This window comes from Micromesistius poutassou, assembly GCF_964030765.1.
Source record: "Micromesistius poutassou genome assembly, chromosome: 16".
Lineage (NCBI taxonomy): Eukaryota > Metazoa > Chordata > Actinopteri > Gadiformes > Gadidae > Micromesistius > Micromesistius poutassou.
This window is the reverse complement of record NC_140286.1, coordinates 1,916,011-1,936,353: the sequence shown is the minus strand read 5'-3', so window position 1 is coordinate 1,936,353 and position 20,343 is coordinate 1,916,011. Positions and strand designations below refer to the sequence as shown.

At 47.9% G+C, this 20,343-nt stretch overlaps 1 protein-coding gene across 2 annotated transcripts; it reads left to right on the top strand.

Moving 5' to 3' along the window:
* The first annotated feature begins 700 nt into the window (after nucleotides 1–700).
* On the top strand, nucleotides 701–19,829 carry LOC311360531 (segment polarity protein dishevelled homolog DVL-3-like). 2 transcript variants are annotated; one of them, XM_084480614.1, is made up of 15 exons: nucleotides 701–1,272; nucleotides 3,387–3,456; nucleotides 5,264–5,379; nucleotides 6,251–6,363; nucleotides 6,969–7,101; nucleotides 10,126–10,219; nucleotides 10,772–10,841; nucleotides 11,411–11,550; nucleotides 12,460–12,536; nucleotides 12,811–12,878; nucleotides 13,384–13,533; nucleotides 14,804–14,935; nucleotides 15,411–15,578; nucleotides 17,081–17,302; nucleotides 18,339–19,829. In XM_084480614.1, the coding sequence occupies exons 1-15, from the start codon at nucleotides 1,112–1,114 to the stop codon at nucleotides 18,731–18,733; spliced, it is 2,109 nt and encodes a 702-aa protein (XP_084336740.1). In that variant the 5' UTR covers nucleotides 701–1,111; the 3' UTR covers nucleotides 18,734–19,829. The 2 variants fall into 2 exon arrangements, with proteins under 2 accessions (XP_084336740.1, XP_084336739.1); XM_084480613.1 differs by having other exon boundaries at nucleotides 721–1,272; nucleotides 6,230–6,363.
* Nucleotides 19,830–20,343: the final 514 nt, after the last annotated feature.

Sequence of the window (20,343 nt, the reverse complement as noted above, 5' to 3'; positions counted from 1 at the left end):
TCTTGACGTAAGGAAAAATGCATTACTGGACGTGACAAATAATTTAAAATCACATCATGTAAACATACACAAAAAATACATACATTTTGAAATAACCTGCTCTGCTATTTCAAATGATAATTTATTTGGCCTCTTGAGAAAGGGATATAGAAAACAATGTATAGAATGAAACATGTAGTTCTTATAAATGCATTGAAAGTGTGCTTGAGTGATGTGTCCTCTAGTCCATAACATTATTCTCTTATTTAATAGCATCAGCAAATGGTAGTCAGTAGCATATAGGTAGAACACACTATATATACTCCAGGCAGAATACTTAATAAAACAATACTATGTGTTAACAGATTAGATGGTTGGGAAGATAACATTTTTTATTACAGCAATAAGATAAGAAAAACTTTATTGTCTGTCACAAGTGACAGAAATACGTATTTGACAGGGCAGATTCAATTTACACAAAATAAATACATTTGTGTTCAAATGTATTGAAAACACAATTGGGAAAATTGAGTTATGGCTAGTCCTAATGGAAGAATCAATACATATCATAGTACACAATAGGCTTTTATTTTCTGCTGGTTGACGCGCACCTCCAACGCTAGGGACACGGTGTGGTAGGGGCTGTACGGCCTGCCGCACCCCTCCTCTCCGGTAGGGGGAGCACCACTGTGACAGGGTCGGAAGAGTCCGTGACAGCAGCAGTGCTTCGTGGGCAACAAAGTAACGAGCTTGGCAGCTAGCGAGCCGTCCGAGATTGTTTATGTTTTAGCTCCTTTTAACTATTTTCGCCCGAGCCCCATGGCGTTTTCGGCGCTCCCCAACACCACGCTGTAAACTACTGCGCGTCGAGCCCCGGTTCGGACCGCATTTTGGACGAGCAAGGTGCATTTTGAATTGGGGAAAAAGCAGGCGCAGCAAGGAAGCTGGCGTGAAAGGAAGGGTTCGAGGACTGGGCTTCGTAGTCCCGGCTGCCGAGTGTGAGCCGCGGAGTGAGCGCCTCCCGGACCCGGGCCGCCGCTGCGCCACGGGGAGCCGGGGCCCGAGAGAAGGGGAGCCTTTGCCCAGACTTCAGGGTTCATGCACTCGGACTGTCTCGCCCCAGCTGTTTGAGATGGGGGAGACCAAGATCATCTACCACCTCGACGACCAGGAAACGCCGTATCTGGTGAAATTGTCCGTGCCGGCGGACAGGGTGACCCTCGCGGACTTCAAGAATGTCCTCAAGAAGCCCAACTACAAGTTCTTCTTTAAATCCATGGACGATGATTTCGGGTAAAGTTGCTCTTTGTGTGTTACGGCTAGCTGCCCGGGACGACCTAGGCCTCGCCGATGTGTGCCGTCGTTCGGCGCCTCGGTCTCCGACGCCACCCGACCTGGCGGTCCTCTTGTAATGCGCTCCCAATGGAAGCTAGCCTCCACTAGCTTGCGGCTTCAGTCGCCGTTCCTTTGTTAGCTGCTAGCGCATAGCGGGTCCCCCGGCTGGTGGGGTCCTCCGGGCTGGGGGTCCCATGGTCCTCCGGGCTGGGGGTCCCCCCCCAGGCTGGGATCCTGCGGTCCCCCGAGCTGGTGTCCCGTGCCGGGGTCCTCCAGGCTGGTGTCCCCCAGGCTGGTGTCCCCCCCCCCCCCAGGCTGGGGTCTCGGGGTCCCCCGGGCTGGTGTACCCCAGGCTTGGGGTCCCGGGGTCCCGGATCTTGTAGGGACGTTTGTTTACACTGCATTGTTTTGCGGTTTGTTGTGTTTCTCGGTTTCCACTGACAACGTGTGGCCTTCCCCTAATGGATCGCTCCCTTAAAGTGCTCCATAGGACGTGTTGTGTATGGAGTGTAAGCATGCCAAGAAAACAGTTGTTGTAAACGACCAATATACATGAACACTACTACAGTCGCTGTGGATGGCTTACGTCGTAAAGCTTGGCTAACCAGCCAATGTCAGAATGGGAACAACCAGCTCGTCCAGCAGGCCCCTGCTCTTGTCTTTTAGTGTTGAGGAATTTAGTGTTGGACACAGGAATGCCCTGTTTATCACTCTGGCAGTTTAATGATCATGTGCATTTGCGTGAAACGTGACTAGTCCCTCCAGATCTTTGGACAAACCACCAACCGTGCCCACCCTATGTTACGTTGTTATACATAAAGATGTTGGTACACTTTTTAATTGTGATAACTTCTTCCAGGATCCCATCCTAGTATGTGGGTCCAGTGATAGTCTACACGGGTGGGGCACAGCTTATAGGCTGTTCAAAAACGGAAAACATTGCTTGAATCAAACTGACAAAAAAATAATCACTTGTGTAAATGAAGCAGTTGATTCTATAAATACATAGTTTGAACCCACTATAGAGTACTTTGAAATCCAAGAGTATAGATAACTTGTTAAACAGGAATGGAGATCAGTGCCCCATTATGAGCAGGACTGTGTTGAGCACGTAGTGACCACCTCGGCTTACTTACAGGAAGACTTGATACTGCCAAGTCTATGGCATGTTAACACCCCCATTGTGGAAACCAGATAGATCCCACCTGATTATTTTCTATCTTGAGGCAAAACCTTGCTACAAGTTCACATGTTTTGGCTGCTCCACTAGAGGATTACTGTAAAGGTTGTTTGCCTGGATAGAAAACGGGGTGGAATGCTAATTACCTGATGTAATTGAGTTTAATTTGCTGTGTTGGATGTATTTTATAGGTCAGTGTGCTGTTGGCCAACCCATGAGAGGTTGTGATTGACAATGATATCTCACCCTGGGATTCTTACATTAACTAGAACACTTTAATCCTGACTACTTCCCACAAAGAATCCCACCTGTGTTGCACACATTCCTTAGTAAAGTTGAAGTACCCCTGTGTTTAAAAAAAAAACAATCTCTGGTTGTCAAACAAGCCACAGTCTATGCCTGAAGTAATTTTTCCTTAAATTTAAATGAACATTAATAGTTTTGTGGGTTGTCATATCCTTCCCTCCCTAACTATCATCTGTATACAAGGCCATGTTTTATATTAGAAGATCAGTGTTGTATAAAAAAAAAAAAAACATTTATAACCATGTTTATATTGGTTCAACTGTACTGGAAAGATTTGGTTACATTTTGAGGCATGCTTAGTTTTATGGCCTCAGAAGGAATCTCGCTTTCTTAAACGATTAAGTGCATGTTTCTCACTGCTTGCCAAAAGCAGTGTTTTATTACAGTATTGACGGATAAATGGTTTAAAAGTCTTTTTTTTTTTTTTGCATATTAAATTGCCCCGTGTCGTCAACATTTACAGCGTCCCTGTCGTTCAAACCCAATCCAATCCATACTTCTTTGTATCTCCACTATCTCGAGTGTTTTTTTTTTACTTTCTGCATACGTAAAGATTGACTGATCCAGTGCTGTGCCTTCCTTGCAGGGTGGTGAAGGAGGAGATCTCCGATGACAACGCCAAGCTGCCATGTTTTAACGGACGCGTCGTGTCGTGGGTACGTTCAACTCATGTACCGTGTAGAGGGGGTTTGTGTGTGTGTGTGTGTGTGTGTTTGCTAAATTTGGACAGTGTTGAGTTAGAGTATTTGTTTTAGTGTGTGTGTGTGTGTGTGTGTGGCCATCTGTTGGACAGGCCACGGCCACAGCCATCCAGTCTCTAGGGAGAGGCCCCATGTATCTGTGTGATAATGTGGTAATGTCATTATCACCTAACGACCTTAGGAATACGACACGCACACACTTTTTCGTTCTTATTTTTTACTTCTTTTTGAAGAGAACCGGCAACAGCCTACAAAATTGCATACACGCCGTTTCCTTCCTCCGTCCGTAATTAAACATACATCCCGCAAGCTTTCATAAACCACACGTAGGAGCAGCAGCAGCAGCAGCCAGTGACTCAAAAAACACAGACAACAGGGCACTAATTCATGGCCGTCCACAACATGTTCAAGACATCTGGCCCTGGTGTGTGTGTGCGTTCTCCGCATCCTCCCTCCACTTCACGGAGATTGGATTAGGAGACCAACTAAAATCACAGGACGAGGGGACAGGGGGCGGGGGTGGGAGGGGGGGAAATACTCCTCCATAAAGAGGCTGCCTGAATGCGGCCTTACGAGAAGATTGAATCACCCCGGTGCCAGAGAGAAATCCGGTCTGGAGAAGGACGGTTTTTGTGTCTTGCTGTAAGGGCGCTGAAGTGTCAGACTGATTGAATGCAGTGTGTTTAGATTTACGGAGGGGTCCCTTTTGTGGTCCCTTTTGTATTAGCCCTACGTGGCTGAAACAAGGCCAAGAAACGCTCCAGACTCCAGACTCCTCTCTTTTTGTTGTTTGTTCCTTATTCTCGTGCTCTCTCTTGTTGTCGTGGTTGCTGTATTATCACCAGTGTGTCTGTGGGTCTATTTACACGGGAGAGGGAATGTGTCCGTTAAGCCGCTGGCGGTGATAGGAGGGAGTAGGCGGTTAGCATTAGAGACGTAATTACCAGCCCACTGCGTTGCTTTTCGATGGGCTCCTTGTGCTCATCTGTCCGGGCGTTGATCTGACTGATTGGTCCCTAGGGGGGGGGGGGGTGGCGGGACTGAGAGTCTGGGTCACTGTCGTCACTATACATCTCATCGCTCAAGATGGACGGCTTAATCGCCCTCTCCAACTGCCACTGGCTCTGTGTCTGTGGCGCTTCCGCCTGTGTCGTACTAATTCGGTTTGATGCTACTGTTTATGTACAGTGCTGGCACTGCCCACGATACTGACAACACACACACTAACATGTCAACATACGCTGGATGTAAATGAAGTGACGTAGGCCGGATGTGGAGAGGAAACTTCCCAAGACCCAGCCTTAATTATACAGTATAGCTTATACTATGAGTAGGCCAGGTTCCTCTGCACAGATCACGTGTATTGAGACTTGTTAAGAGTTTATATAGTTAGAAATGTATATTCTGTAATGTTTAATGTATTTTTGTCAGACTGTTAGTACACTACTGTCCACGCCTGGGTTCTGTCTCGATGACTTCAAAAACTTGAACATAATTATGAGTGGCTTAACTGAGACAGTTTTGTTTTCATTGGGCTGTACAGCATCATCAATCTGTCTGTTATCGTTTATGGAATCTAAATCTAATCAAAGGAAAATACTTCCTCAGAATTTAGCCTCGCCTTACCACTGCCTGTGGCCCAATGTTGTGTCAAACGGTCCAAATCGACCGTAGTTCCTTGAATTTGCGGTCTCTGTGTCTGGTTCTGCGTTCGTTATCTGTGGATCTCTGACCTGTCCCGTCTCATCCCACCGGTCCACAGCTGGTCTCCGGGGACGGCGCCCAGTCCGACGGGGGGTCTGTGGCCGACAGCACGGAGCAGCCACCCCCTCTGGAGAGAACCAGTGGGATCGGGGAATCCAGACCGCCCTCCTACCAGTCAGTACCTTCCCTGTGTGGATGCGAATGTGTGTGCAGTAGACGGAAAGAGACGGGGAGGAGCAGGCTTACGCTAACGCTCTGTGGGGCCAAGGAGCCCACTGAGCTCACTGAGAACGTGTGTCTTTTCTATCCTTTTGTGGTTTTATTCTCCTTCACTCCTTAGCCGTCTTTTTCCTCTGCAATGCCATGAGTCATTTATTATTAGAGTCATAGGTATGCCCTCAATGCAGTGTTTTCCGTTTAACTAATTATATCAAGGGTCTTCAATGTTCTTGTGCTGTTCCTGGGATAGTTTTAGCCGTATATGATCACTTATCTTAATAGACTTCCCACTAAAGTGACTTCCCAGAACCAAACATCAACCTACTTAAATGGCTTTAATGCCATCCTGTCTGCCGTCGAGTTCTGTGAAATATGATTATTTAGCATCATAATAGCATTGAAGTCTATTTGAAGGAATGCTGACTTTAACTTGTATAGCTGCAGGCACAAGACACTCTTGAGTCAGTTTGAAACAAATGTAGGAATAATGTCTTGGAATAAGTTCTGTAGAATCAATACCAAAAGTGCACTCTAAAACACCAAGACGATACGACGTACCTGACGAATATAACCTGAGCCCATTCGAATGTCTTCAGGCTTGGCATCGTAATCCAACCCCCAAAGCGATGATTAAAAAAAGGTTGATTATCGTTTTCCGATGAGGGAAGGATGTATACCCGGACGTTTTAAAAAGCAATAAGAGAAAAGATGTGGCTGTGTGTGTTTGTTGGGCATTACCTCATGTCCTCTTTGATGCTCACCATGTGTTTCTCCACGGTGTGTTTTGCTCCTCTCTGATCTGAAGTCCTGTTCCGTTGTCCTGCAGTGGGAAGGCGGCGAGCGGCCGCGACACGCTGGACAACGCCACGGAGACGGGATCCGTGGCGTCCCATCGGAGGGAGAGGGAGAAGCCCCGCAAGAAGCACAACAACGACCACGGTCAGGAAGGCTCCGCGCTCTGACGGAGCTCACGGATCAGTCCTCGGATTTAGTCACCTTTTCTGTGTTATCCATTCATTCATATCTTTATCTCAAGACCGGCATGAACGCCTGTATAAATGGGTCGAATCGATTTTCTTTCTGTTTTCGTTAACTTCCCCTGGCAACAGTTGCACTGTTGGGGTCCAATAAACTTTAATGTAATGGTAGAATAATAAGACGACAACTTTTCCTCATCCCTTCGCTGAGCTAAATCTAACTTCCTAGGTTTTGTCTGTGTCAGATTGTGTCCTCGTGTGGCACGGAGGTCACCGGGGTCAGAACGTATAAACGTACGGATCGTGGAAACCGTGTTCAGTGTTCAAAGTCAAACTGGGAGTTGTGGGGCTTTTCGTTTGACTGATTAGATTTTTCTGCTCGATTTTCAGGCGGCCCAGACAAACAGCCCTTGTTTCTTATGTAACCAAAGCTTCTTTCCTTCTTCTCTTTTTTTTGGGCTAACTAAAACTTTCCACGTGTGTGTGTGTGTGTGCGTGCGTGTGTGTGTGTGTGTGTGTGGCTCCCCTCCCCCCCCCCCCCCCCCCCCCCCCCCGTCCCATCCCTAGGTGGAAAGAACGGCTTCTCGTTGCGGGGGGTGGGCCGCGGAGGTCCCGAGTACGACAGCTGCTCGTCCTTCATGAGCAGCGAGCTGGAGTCCACTTCATGCTTCGACTCGGAGGACGACGATGCCACCAGCAGGTCAGACTCCACGTCCCAGGAGGCAGCAGACGCTCCGGCCCTCAGACTGCAGTCCTCATGAGTCTACACTCCGGCTAGCGAGTCTAGGGATCGACCCATATGATTTCATTTTCATTTTAATTTCATCAGCCGATTTTCATTTCTTAGCCGATGACCGATACCCGGATACCGATTTTTCTTGAGCCGATATTTGGAGCCGATGCTGCTTTTGCTCCGTCGATTAACATAAAAATGACACAATGATGATAACAAATGTTACAAGTCTCAATTTAAAAAAGGAACATTTATTGAACTGTCTGTAAATCATGCCGGGAAGAAAAATAGAATAATCTTTTTTTTTTTTATATCGGCCGATGCCGGTAAAACTCAAATATCGGACGATAATACCGACCGGCCGACATATCGACCGGTCGGTCACTACTCATAACGCTCACTCTCCCCCGCTCTTTCAACTTTTCACCATGTTTACTTCATTATTCATCTTCCCTCGGAGCTGAGCTGAAGCAGAGTAATTGTGTCCATTAGATCTCTTGCTTTGTTTTCAGATCAGCATGCTTTTAGTCTTATATGAGCAGAATTGGATTCATATGGCGTCGGCAACTGCTTTGAACCCGGCCTCGCCTCTTTCATGAGATTTCAAAGACTACGTTTTAGTCTTTGAGTCCTCCGCCCCAGCTCTGTCATATCTGTTTCCACTGAACAACATTGGCAAAATGGAATATATCATGGAAGTGGTTACGGTAAAACACAAGTTGGACGAACATCACACGTTTCTGCGTGACTATTCGTGTCAAAGCCTTAGGAGCCTGAGAAGTAAGACTTTACTGCATTGTTTGGCCAACTGATCCTTCTGCGACCTCGCTCGGTTTCATGTGCACATCTGTGTGCCAGCAGAATCCAGTTGTAAGATCGCGCTGGTGCACAACTCATGACCAGCCGGTCTGTGCTCCCATGTAACATGGAAGGCGTATTAACAGGCTTTCGGTTCAACAGCACATAATCATAATAATACCAGTAGTTGAAGGGTGAGGGTTGGGGTTAACTGGTCCTCACATGCACATTTTTACAATTTACCAATTAGCAGAAGCTTTTATCCAAAGTGAATTACAGTGAACTCAGATTTATGACGTTAAAGGCCCCGACACACACATTCAGACCGCCGATCGTCGGCAGAAAAGACAGTCGGACCGGTTTGGTCACGGCCGATTCAACATGTGCCATCGGTTGAAAAGAACACAGACGGATTTGATTGACGGCCGACCGCACAGCACACACCGAACAGACTCAGAACAGACTCAGGTCACAGCACACACACCGAACAGACTCAGGTCACAGCACACACCCAACAGACTCAGGTCACAGCACACACCCAACAGACTCAGGTCACAGCACACACCCAACAGACTCAGGTCACAGCACACACCCAACAGACTCAGAACAGACTCAGGTCACAGCACACACCGAACAGACTCAGGTCACAGCACACACAGAACAGACTCAGGTCACAGCACACACAGAACAGACTCATGTCACAGCACACACCCAACAGACTCAGGTCACAGCACACACCCAACAGACTCGGGTCACAGCACACACCCAACAGACTCAGGTCACGGCACACACCCAACAGACTCAGAACAGACTCAGGTCACAGCACACACCCAACAGACTCAGGTCACAGCACACACAGAACAGACTCAGGTCACAGCACACACAGAACAGACTCAGGTCACAGCACACACAGAACAGACTCAGGTCACAGCACACACAGAACAGACTCAGGTCACAGCACACACCCAACAGACTCAGGTCACAGCACACACCCAACAGACTCAGGTCACGGCACACACCGAACAGACTCAGAACAGACTCAGGTCACAGCACACACCCAACAGACTCAGGTCACAGCACACACACTGAACAGACTCAGAACAGACTCAGGTCACAGCACACACCCAACAGACTCAGAACAGACTCAGGACACAGCACACACCCAACAGACTCAGAACAGACTCAGGTCACAGCACACACCCAACAGACTCAGGTCACAGCACACACACCCAACAGTCTCAGGTCACAGCACACACACCCAACAGACTCAGGTCACAGCACACACCCAACAGACTCAGGTCACAGCACACACCCAACAGACTCAGGTCACAGCACACACCCAACAGACTCAGGTCACAGCACACACCCAACAGACTCAGAACAGACTCAGGTCACAGCACACACCGAACAGACTCAGGTCACAGCACACACAGAACAGACTCAGGTCACAGCACACACAGAACAGACTCAGGTCACAGCACACACCCAACAGACTCAGGTCACAGCACACACCCAACAGACTCAGGTCACAGCACACACCCAACAGACTCAGAACAGACTCAGGTCACAGCACACACCCAACAGACTCAGGTCACAGCACACACACCGAACAGACTCAGAACAGACTCAGGTCACAGCACACACCCAACAGACTCAGAACAGACTCAGGTCACAGCACACACCCAACAGACTCAGGTCACAGCACACACATAACAGACTCAGGTCACAGCACACACAGAACAGACTCAGGTCACAGCACACACCCAACAGACTCAGGTCACAGCACACACCTAACAGACTCGGGTCACGGCACACACCAAACAGACTCAGAACAGACTCAGGTCACAGCACACACCCACAGACTCAGGTCACAGCACACATACCGAACAGACTCAGAACAGACTCAGCTCACAGCACACACCCACAGACTCAGAACAGACTCAGGTCACAGCACACACCCAACAGAGTCAGAACAGACTCAGGTCACCGAGCTCGCCAGACTGTCCGACGACCGATAATCTGGTTGGTGTGTCAGGGTCTTAAGAAGAAGATGGGGGGGTGGGGGGGGGTTAGGCTGTGGACAAGGGGATCCAACTGGATACCTTCTGGCTGGGAGTAGGGACAGCCTGGCCACTACACCGTCCTGCCACATCATCTAAACGGCGGGGTGCTCTCTCTCTCTCTCTCTGGTAGGTTCAGCAGCTCCACTGAGCAGAGTTCATCTCGCCTGATGAGACGGCACCAGCGGCGGCGGCGCAAGAAACCCAAGACCTCCAACATGGACCGGGTGAGACCACGCCCCCTAGGGACGCATTTGGGGGGGGGCTCAGTCCTGGTTGCAGCGACCCGGGTTCGAATCCCGCCCGTGGTCATTTGCTGCATGTCCTTCCCTCTATCTTCCATACCTTCCTTTCTATCTCACTCTATAATAAAAAAGCATTAAAAAAATGCAAAAATAAATCTTATCACTTCATCACAGTGGAAGTCAAGAGTTAATATGCTCATAATTAAATAGTTTGGTTTGACTGCACCTCTTAACCGTAGACCCTGGCCGTCACCCAAAGACCTGCGAACGCCAGTAACCCTTTTATAGCTCGGTTGGAAAAGAAGAAGCATTTAGAATAGACAAGGTTATCCCCATTCAAGGATTGCTCCGATTGGGATTGTGCAGGATTTGGCAAACGTAATACATAATGCCAACTCAATCAATGGAAAAGCACAATGAAAAGCAAGCCATTACGTGTGTGTGTGTTAGGATTCTGCGGTGCACAGCGCGGCTCAGAGCTGTATACTCTCTGGTGTTAACCCTCTGACCTGTCCCCCCTTTTGCGTCCGCCAGTCGTCCTCGTTCAGCAGCATCACCGACTCCACCATGTCCCTGAACATCATCACCGTCACCCTCAACATGGGTGAGTCACGGGCCAGCGTCCCACGCTGGCTCCGGTCACATCCTGGATTCACACATTAACTCATTTATTTACATTTATTTATTTTTTTTTTTGGTTGATTTGACAGGGACAGTGCATATTAATAAACGTTTCTGTAAATATGCCAGATTCAGCCAGAAGGCTTGTTTCCATCTGCAGTCCTTGGCCAGATGTCACCATACGCTCCCTATAAAAACAAATGACAGCGAATAACACAAACAACAACAACAACACATTAACTACGATAAAAGCATCAGATAAAACATTAATTATAACCACAACCATAGTGTTCAGTAGTTCAAGCCATAAAATACATAAAGCATGCATGACAAACAAGAGCCAGCATCAGACAAATACAAATAAAAAGGCAGACTAGGACTTATAGCGACATCGGACGTGTTAGACATCAAGGCAGTAGCCTCGTTAAGTGTGTTCATTTCACAACTCTTAACGGCCGACTCCGCCACGTCCATTCATTGCCTGTTGCTTCTACTTCTTCTTCTTCTTCTTCTTCTCCTTCTCTTTCCTCCCCCTCCTGTCCCCGTATAAAGAGAAATACAACTTCCTGGGGATCAGCATCGTGGGCCAGAGCAACGAGCGGGGAGACGGCGGGATCTACATCGGATCCATCATGAAGGGCGGGGCTGTGGCCGCAGATGGCCGCATAGAGCCCGGGGACATGCTGCTGCAGGTGTGTGTCAGAGATGGGGGCAGATACGCGTTGTGAGAGCAGCAGCAGCGCTGGTGGTGGTGGGGGGTGGGGGGAGGGGGGGGGTGTTGGGGGGGAAAACCCTTTTGTGCTGGTGGTGGTGTTGCGTGTCTGGGACTGGAACCAAGAGAATGTGAGGACGGTCTTTAGTGCAAGCACCTGCAGGTGAGGTGTTTTGGTAGAAGGTGGAGGGGAACGCCACGCATACTTCTGACCAGACGGCTGGCAGCTAATTGTTGCCATTGTCTGATATAATGTGAGCCAGGAGGGGATTTCGTCCTAAAAAACTGGTTTGTAAGGAAACTATTTTTCTTTTTCTCTTTTTTTATTTTGTACACACGGCACTTTTATTATTTTGGGAGGTGTCTGCTGTTTATTTTAGCTGGATCCCACCCTTCAGCTTCCTGTTTTCGCTCTCCTGTCCGTTTCATAACAGAACATGAAGTTACAGGTTGAGCGGAGAGGGATAAATAATCAGCTGTGTTTTCATTGGGCTCCAACAGCAATATCTGATCTATGTGGTAGGGGTTTCAAATCTCATGCAAAGAAACGGTTGATAAGCAGTTTCCCAGTCTGTTTGCGGTCCAGTTCTGTTTTGTAACCCGGCAGATTAATTTGTTGAAGGCATTGCTCCTCTTAAAGCCTTGTATAACAGATGTAATAAAATATGTTTAAATGACAAACACAATAATTGAAACATAAATGATGACAAAAAAACTGGCACATGATAATTTCGTTTTTTTTCCTTCACTTAAGCCCAACTACTACTAGTTCAACAAGCGGTTACAATGGCACGGGTGACTAGTAACTCGCGTCCGCCCCATACTAGCGGTTCAACAAGCGGTCACAACGGGCGGCTAGTAACACGCGTCCTTTCCCCACACCTCCCAGGTGAACGAGATCAACTTTGAGAACATGAGCAACGACGACGCGGTGCGCGTGCTCCGAGACATCGTGCACAAGCCAGGGTGAGTGAGCAACATCACATCAGTGTCAAGTGTGTGTGTGTGTGTGTGGATTCATACGTAAAGGGCATTCCCTCTCGGAAGCGCCTTTCACAAATATAGACACAGTGTGGGTCCTCCAGGAAGGCCGGGTGGGTGGGTGGGTGGGAATCCGCCAGAGCTTAGCAGAGTGCTGCTAAGCGGCCGGGTGTGTAGCCTGGTGTGTGTGTGTGTGTGTGTTGTCAGCCTGGTGTTAACAGTAGTGTGTCACCCGCCTGGCGGCTGTGTTTGTTGTCAGGCCCATTACCCTGACGGTGGCCAAGTGCTGGGACCCCAACCCTCGCAGCTGCTTTGCTCTGCCCAGAAGTAAGAACTCTCCTCACATTCCTCTCTCTCTCTCTCCCCTCTGTCTCCCTCCTGTCTCCCTCCCTCCCTCCCCGGCTCTAGTCCCCTGACCTTTTGTCTGTGGGTTAGCCATTATCTCGTGCTTTTGTTGTTTACTCGGTTCTTACGCCTCTTTAGTGAATGTTAGAAGATTTGGATATTTAAAAAAAAATTCGATCATTTGTTTTTTTTTATTCATTCAATTTTATTTCATAGATTTTTCTTTATTATTAGATGTTTTCTTTTTAAAATTTGTGGACATTATAACCTCTTTTCATTTGAGTTTAATTAAATCCACCTAGCTGGGATTTCAAACGCACTAAGAATTAATTTAATTAAATAGTTGCATGTGCTGAATGAAGCAGTGTCTTCGGTGTGATCGTTATCGTTGTTGAGTAACATTCACGCTGAGAAGGGGCTCGGTCATTAGTCATTATGCATTTGAATGCGGGGCCTGACTCCGCCCCCCCCCCCCCCCTCCTTGCAGGCGAGCCCATCCGGCCCATCGACCCGGCGGCCTGGGTGTCCCACACGGCGGCCATGACGGGGGTGTACCCTCCCTACGGCATGAGCCCCTCCATGAGCACCGTCACCTCCACCAGCTCCTCCATCAGCAGCTCCATCCCCGAGACCGAACGTGAGACGCGTCAACCTTTCAAATCTTCTTCAAGTCTCTTGTTGGTTTTTCATTGTGGAATTATTTTGGGTCCACAATTTTGGATCTTGCATAGAAATACAAGGACTTTAATGTTGTCACGTGTAAAAAGTTAGGCTGTGATCGTGTGTAAACAAGTCTGGTGTTAAGTGTTAAGACAACACAACATCATAGCGGATGCAAATGTCATCATATCTGCAGATGTTTCAGTTTCAGGCTAAATAGCAAACAGAACAATGATCTTGTTATGTCTTTATCTTCGAAAGCTGAGGGTTCGGAGACCCCTAGTGGCCGGTCTGTACACTCGCCGGCCCAAGACTTTAAAACAAAAAAAATGACCAAAATAAATTTGTGGCCTAGGTTGGAGACACATGCACATGCACACTCACTCACTCACTCACTCACACACACACACACACACACACACACACACACACACACACACACACACACACACACACACACACACACACACACACACACACACACACACACACACAGGAACTATAGCCTAATTTCTAGAGGATTGCGATGGACCATCTCTTTTGATGACTATATTTTCTTTATGCCTTTTTTTTTTTTTTTCATACTCATAGGACGGGGATAAGAGCTCGTAAGTGCTTTAGAGATGCTACTAGAATAGTATTTCCTAGAGACGGTAGTGGTGTAGTTTAGTGTGTGTGTGTGCATACATACACAAATCCATACTCCAATGGTCCCCAAACCCTGGCATGTTTGATGTCTCTCCTGAAGAAACGTCTCCAGATTTGAGCGTGTTCCTGTAATCTAAAATAAATCCCAGCCCCGTTACGCACGGGCCCCACCCTTCTGCTGCATTCCAAGACTTTTCCATGTTGAGTCCCACAGCCTCTCTCTCAGCATAACTCCCCTGTCACCATAACTCACACACAAACTCCCATCTCACCATTTTGTTTGAAGTCGAACATCTACCTTTTTATATCTTCTCTCTGGGGAGGAATGAGACCTTTTTTTTTTGGACGGAAGACTTTTCTTATTCTCCTTTTTAATTGGTTTTGATTCCAGTACCATATCTTTTTGTGTCATTAAACTTGTAAGTGTAAACGCGCCGGTGAAAGGCCAGATTTATGCAGCCGAAGGTCGCAACCAAAGGAAGGGTCACGCGACTTGTGCGAGACGAGCTGGAACAGGACGACCTTGACTCTGGGACCCGTGGGAGATCACGTCCGCTCTTAACTAGCTCACCATGTCGACCCTCACTGATTCACCGCAGGTTTTGATGACTTCCATCTGTCCATCCACACCGAAATGGCAACTGTTGCAAAGGCGATGGCAACTCCAGAATCCGGGCTGGAGGTGCGAGACAGGATGTGGCTTAAGATTACCATCGCCAATGCCTTTATTGGTAGGTGCAACAGGTTGACCTTGGTTTCTAGGCATTTTCCTTGATACTTGATAACTATATGTGGATTTCAAGCGTGTGTGTGTGGGGGGGGTCTTTTTGGTTGCATACATGTTGGCTAGCCTTTTTTTGCTTCCTTTTTTAGAAACAATCAAACAAATCTTTTAGGCCAACTACTTATATTCTGTTCACTAAATAATTTGGATTTGGACCTCACTGAGTTTAGTACATTGGTTGCAGTGTCCTCCAATGAGAGATGGATGGTCTCTTTTTTTCTAATTGTATTATTGTAACTGTCATCATTATTATTATTATTATTATTATTATTATTTTAGTTGTATAGAATGACATCACAGCATCAAACCCTATGACGGAGAGACGGCGAAGGTTAAGTTGAGTAGCATCCATCCACGTGGCCAGACGTGTCCTGCATAACCCAGCGTTGACCCCCCCCCCCCCCCCCCCCCCCCCCCTTTAGGTTCGGACGTGGTGGACTGGCTCTTCCACCACGTGGAGGGCTTCTCGGACCGCCGGGAGGCCCGCAAGTACGCCAGCAACCTGCTGAAGGCCGGCTACATCCGCCACACCGTCAACAAGATCACCTTCTCAGAGCAGTGCTACTACATCTTCGGGGACGTCTGCGGCAGTAAGTTGAAACCTGTAAAAGGGTTTCCCCCCCCTTTACGCCTCCTTTAGGGTTAGGGTTCAACTTCGTTCCAACTCTGGCGTGTTCCGTGACCCCTTCCGTGAGTTAGACCGCCTCTTGAGTCTCTACGACCTTTTGTCTGGAGTAGTGGGCCTTTAAAGACATGGTCCCCAATGGCCCCGCCAGGGTTACACCCACTTCCGGTGGTCGCAGAGGGACTCACTTGGTACCGTTGGAAAGCCCTTCCCCAAGTTAGTAGGCAAAAGTATCGTTGTCTAGTCGATAGGACCTTCCGTTCGAAAGTTATCTTGCCAGAAAGGTAGCCCAAAGGTAGCTTTCATCCCTAACCCTTATCCTAATAACCCTTTACGCCCCTAACCCTTTATCCAGTTAGGTTGTCATGGGAGCTGTCTTCTGTGGCTAGTTTTAAGTGTACATTTTTTATAGGATTTGTTTGTTGTATGTTGGGTGTCAGTTTAGTATTTCACGTAGGCTGTAGCTGCCAGCAACGAAGAACCTGGACAATTTCCAAACCTTTTTTTTTTAATGATTAAATTAAAAGTTTTACATTACAGTGCAAGTGGATGAAAATAGTGTGTAGATGAAGATTCTATTAAGCAGTCCCAACAGCTGTAGGCTTTAAGCTGTTCAGAGGTTTGAGTTTCAGGGACCCCGTCTTCTACCAGATGGTAGGGCCTCACCAACATGGGTCAGTCAGGTGTAATGAGTGGGTTCAGAAAACTAAATCAATACTGTAAGCAGTTTATTTTTCTTGTACAATAAAGTGGTATTGTTGTAATAATATGCACCTCTTGTGCATATTATTACAACATATTATATCTCTACCATGAATTAAAAGATCTTATTTCCGTTTTAAAGTCATTATAACGCAATATAATTTAATCCATAGGATGGAGACAGATTTATGTTGTTTCTGTGATATTTGATATTTGCGAGGTTATAATTAAGCAATAGATCATGACAGGCTGTGGTATGTGCTCATTATACCACAGTTAAGGGGCGTTGTCCGTCCCGACCCGACCCCCTTAACTGTGGTATAATGAGAACATTTCACTGACTGAAGTAAAATAATTAAACGGTTACGTAAGTATGGCGAAATGAAAGTCATAGACACCCTCAATTTTGAAAAAGCGGGAAAGTCGGAAAAGCATTTTTTTTTTTACGAATACAAAAAAGTAGTCCTTCCTGGCTGCCTGCAAAGTGTACGGCGGTTGCTATGCAACACACGGTAGCGTCCTTCAGAGTGAAGGCTAGAGACGGTAGCTCGGTTCGCCGGCAATTTAGCCTACTGTCGAGTTCACTCACCGTGTGCCGTTCAAGTTAGGCGCAGAGTGATACTGAACGGGCTGTGTGTACACGCTCAATATACAACAGTTGGGAACCAATCGGATCGCTTGATTTAAGCCACCCGTTTCATAAACCAGCTTGAATGGTGATTAAAGGTTCACGAACATCATAACTCCGCTCTGTCCCTGCCTCAGACATGGCCCACCTGTCCCTCCACGACCACGACGGCTCCAGCGGCGGGGCGTCCGACCAGGACATCCTCCACCCTCTGCCCCACCCCGGAGCGGCCCCCTGGCCCATGACCATGCCCTACCAGTTCCCCATCTCGCACCCCTACAACCCCCAGTCGCCCCACGACCTGCCCCAGCCCTACCCCGGGGGCCCTGGTCAAGGCAGCGCTGGAAGCCAGCACAGTGGTGAGTGTGTGTGTGTGTGTGTGTGTGTGTGTGTGTGTGTGTCCGTTTCATGTATCAGTTTGTTTTTCTACTGCTACACTGATCCGTGGTTGCTGAGTAAGGTAATTCCATCTGCTTCGGGCTATAAATCATCTTATTGCGTTGCATGTTGGGGCAGTGCTGTACACCCATAACGCCTCTTGAGTGCTTATCCAAATAAACTGAAAAAAACTTCAAACACAAAAAAGGCCATTGCGTTTTCATCACTGAAGGGTAATGGAGAAACATATTGTACTGAGCTTTGAGCGTTTCACACTATTTTTCCGATTTGTGTTATTCTGGCTCACTAGTACATTGGTTGAGATCCTCAAGACCTACCCTGCACACGTGACTGTACCGCACCATTTTGACGCACTGCATTCGGGCAATCAGCTCTTTTCTGTAAAAGCCGCTATGCAGTGGAACCGCCGGCCTGTGTGGAGCTGCAGCTCTATCAGCACTTTCACCACCCAGTTAAATAGTCTGTTAGAAGTCTGCTCGGCCCTGCACTCGCTGACCTTGGATTTTATCTTATGGTCTTTATGACTTGCTCTTAGCTGACATGCATACATTTGTCCTTTGCGCTGTTGTGTGCAGCCTGGTAAGGAGGGTCTTGCGTGTACTTTTCTGTATTATCTCTTTATTGTGTCTTGCCCTGTACTCTTTGTTATTGTATTTTCTTTGTTTTGACCTTCCAAGGGACTACCCATGGGAATTATCCTAACTATAATCTGGCGCGGTTTATCAAATTGTGACATCCATGTTTTAAAGTCTATGTGGTCACTTTTTTTTTTTTTTTTTATAATGAGGAAGCTGCATTCATTGTTGTGCTTGTGACTGCAGCGCACGATTTGTATTCTCAACTTTATTACTCTATCAGTGTCATTATCATAATCTAGCACAGGACAACTTGTGCAGTTCCCTTTGTGTTCAAATCGATCTGAGTCTCACCCTCTCCTCCTCCTCCTCTCTCCCCTCCCTCACTCTCCTCCTCCCTCCCGCCCCCCCGCCCCCACAGGGAGCAGCGGCTCCAACTGCAGCAAGAACGAGGGCCGCAAGTCCGGGGGCAGCGGCGGCAGCGAGTCGGAGGTGCGCAGCCACCGAGCCCCCAGCGAGCGCTCCATGGCGGCCCCTAGCGAGCGCAGCGTCCGCAGCTCCCTCAGCCACCGCAGCGGCCACTCCCACCACTCCCACGCCATCCCCTACGCCCCCCCGGGGCTGATCTACGGGCCCCCGGGGCTGCCCCCCCAGCAGCCCCCCCCGCACACCACGCCCACCGCCGCCGCCGCCGCCGCCCCCGGAGCGCCGCCGGGCCGGGAGCTGGTCAACGTGCCGCCCGAGCTCACGGCCTCCCGGCAGTCCCTGCGCATGGCCGTGGGCAACCCCGGAGAGTTCTTTGTCGATGTCATGTGATGACGGCCACAGCCCCCCCCCTCCCCCTTCCCCCCTTCCCCCTATATCCACAGCCCCATGCGTGTGGCAGATTGTGCTTCCTGTGGGTGACTGGGCAGATGAGGGTAGCATGGGGGTGGGTGGGTGGGTGGCGGGGGTGGGGGGGTGGTTAAACAGCTGAGAGCACCGCAGCAGCACAATGTCTTCAGATCCTGTTCTCCCTTGTGAGATACGAGCCCATGTGTGGCTTCATCGCTGAGAGAATCATTTCTTTACTGTCTTTTACCCCGCCCTAACCTCCTCCCCCGTAGCAGTGGCCATATTTTTCTTCAGTGAAGAACACCCCTCCCTCCCCCCCAATTCCCCCCCCCCAGGATGTTGGAACCGGTGCACTTCTCTTGGCTTCCTCTCGTCTTGATAGGAGGGAAGGGATCAAGAGAAGGTCGCGAAGTGTGGAGGAAACGGACAGGCGGAGGACATGACTCTGCGCTTTTCAAACTGAAACGGTTTATCGTCTTGTTCTTCCCTGGCCGTTTCTCTCTTGCTCCCCTTATCTGAGCGTATGTCTCTTGTCCCTCTCCTCCCCACACCTTGCCCAACCCTCACTCTCTTTCTCTCCCTCCCTCACTCTCTTTCTCTCTCTCCCTCCCTCCCTCCTTTCTCCTTTCTTTAGCACCCTCTTTTTCTTTGACCTCTAACAACAACGGATCACTTGGAAAGATGAAAAAAAAAAAAGGAGTGAGAGAAAGCTGAAAAGAACACTGTCAACTTTATTAAAAATGTTTTAATATGTTTGCCTGACTAAAGAGGGAAAGAAGAAAAAAAAAAAGGAGTATGTAGAGAAAGAACGCATTGAGGTCCTTCTTTCTGTCTGAATGCATTTGTTTTTATTATATACGTAGTCTGCTGCAAATAGTTTTAATTTTTCAACACTAAACACAAGCGTCCGGCTTCGAGAGTCATTTTTTTAAACATAACTACATTTTCATCTTAAATCCAGAGCATTTTCAGTCTCTGTCTTGTGATAATGTATAGTGGAAACAAATTCTTACCATGTCTTTCTCACTACTTTTATCAAGGAGCAAATGTCTTTTTATTTATAAATATAGTTTTATGACTTAAACCTGCCTTTGGTGTCTTTTTTGTGGTCTCCAAACAGTCGTGTTTCCTTGCTTTTGTCTGGAGATAGACATTTACAACTTGCTGGATGATTGGTCACTCTTTCACCTTAAACCACAAATTCCACGCAGTCCAGGAAGAGGAATGTGGAGGCTTTGTAATCTGGCCCACAGATGTGTGTATGTTTAGGCTAGTACAGGCGGCTGGGTATAAATAAGTAGGTCAATCCGCCCATGCATTGTATCAAAATGAATCAACCAGTAACATTGAAATGTGTAATGTTATTGTAGATACATTTAACTTCCATTGTAGAGGGTATACAATATGCAACCCTTGCAACGAAACAAAGACAAGCAAGGCGCAGAACTTGACAATAAAAATCAAAAACATAAACTCCCAACTGTGGAGCAAACAAACGAAATGTGTCCAACTCCTCTGACTGTATCTATAAAGGTCTGGGCGCGGCTTGAACATTGGCTGAGCCGCGCCTTTTCCTCTTCGCCCAGGAGGAC

Bases quoted from the DNA above. Each gene is read 5' to 3' on its own strand.
- LOC311360531 (XM_084480613.1), top strand. From the start codon at position 1,112: ATGGGGGAGACCAAGATCATCTACCACCTCGACGACCAGGAAACGCCG. The intron at 3,457-5,263 runs GTACGTTCAACT...ACCGGTCCACAG, and splicing joins ACGGACGCGTCGTGTCGTGG to CTGGTCTCCGGGGACGGCGC. The intron at 11,551-12,459 runs GTGTGTGTCAGA...CACACCTCCCAG, and splicing joins CCGGGGACATGCTGCTGCAG to GTGAACGAGATCAACTTTGA.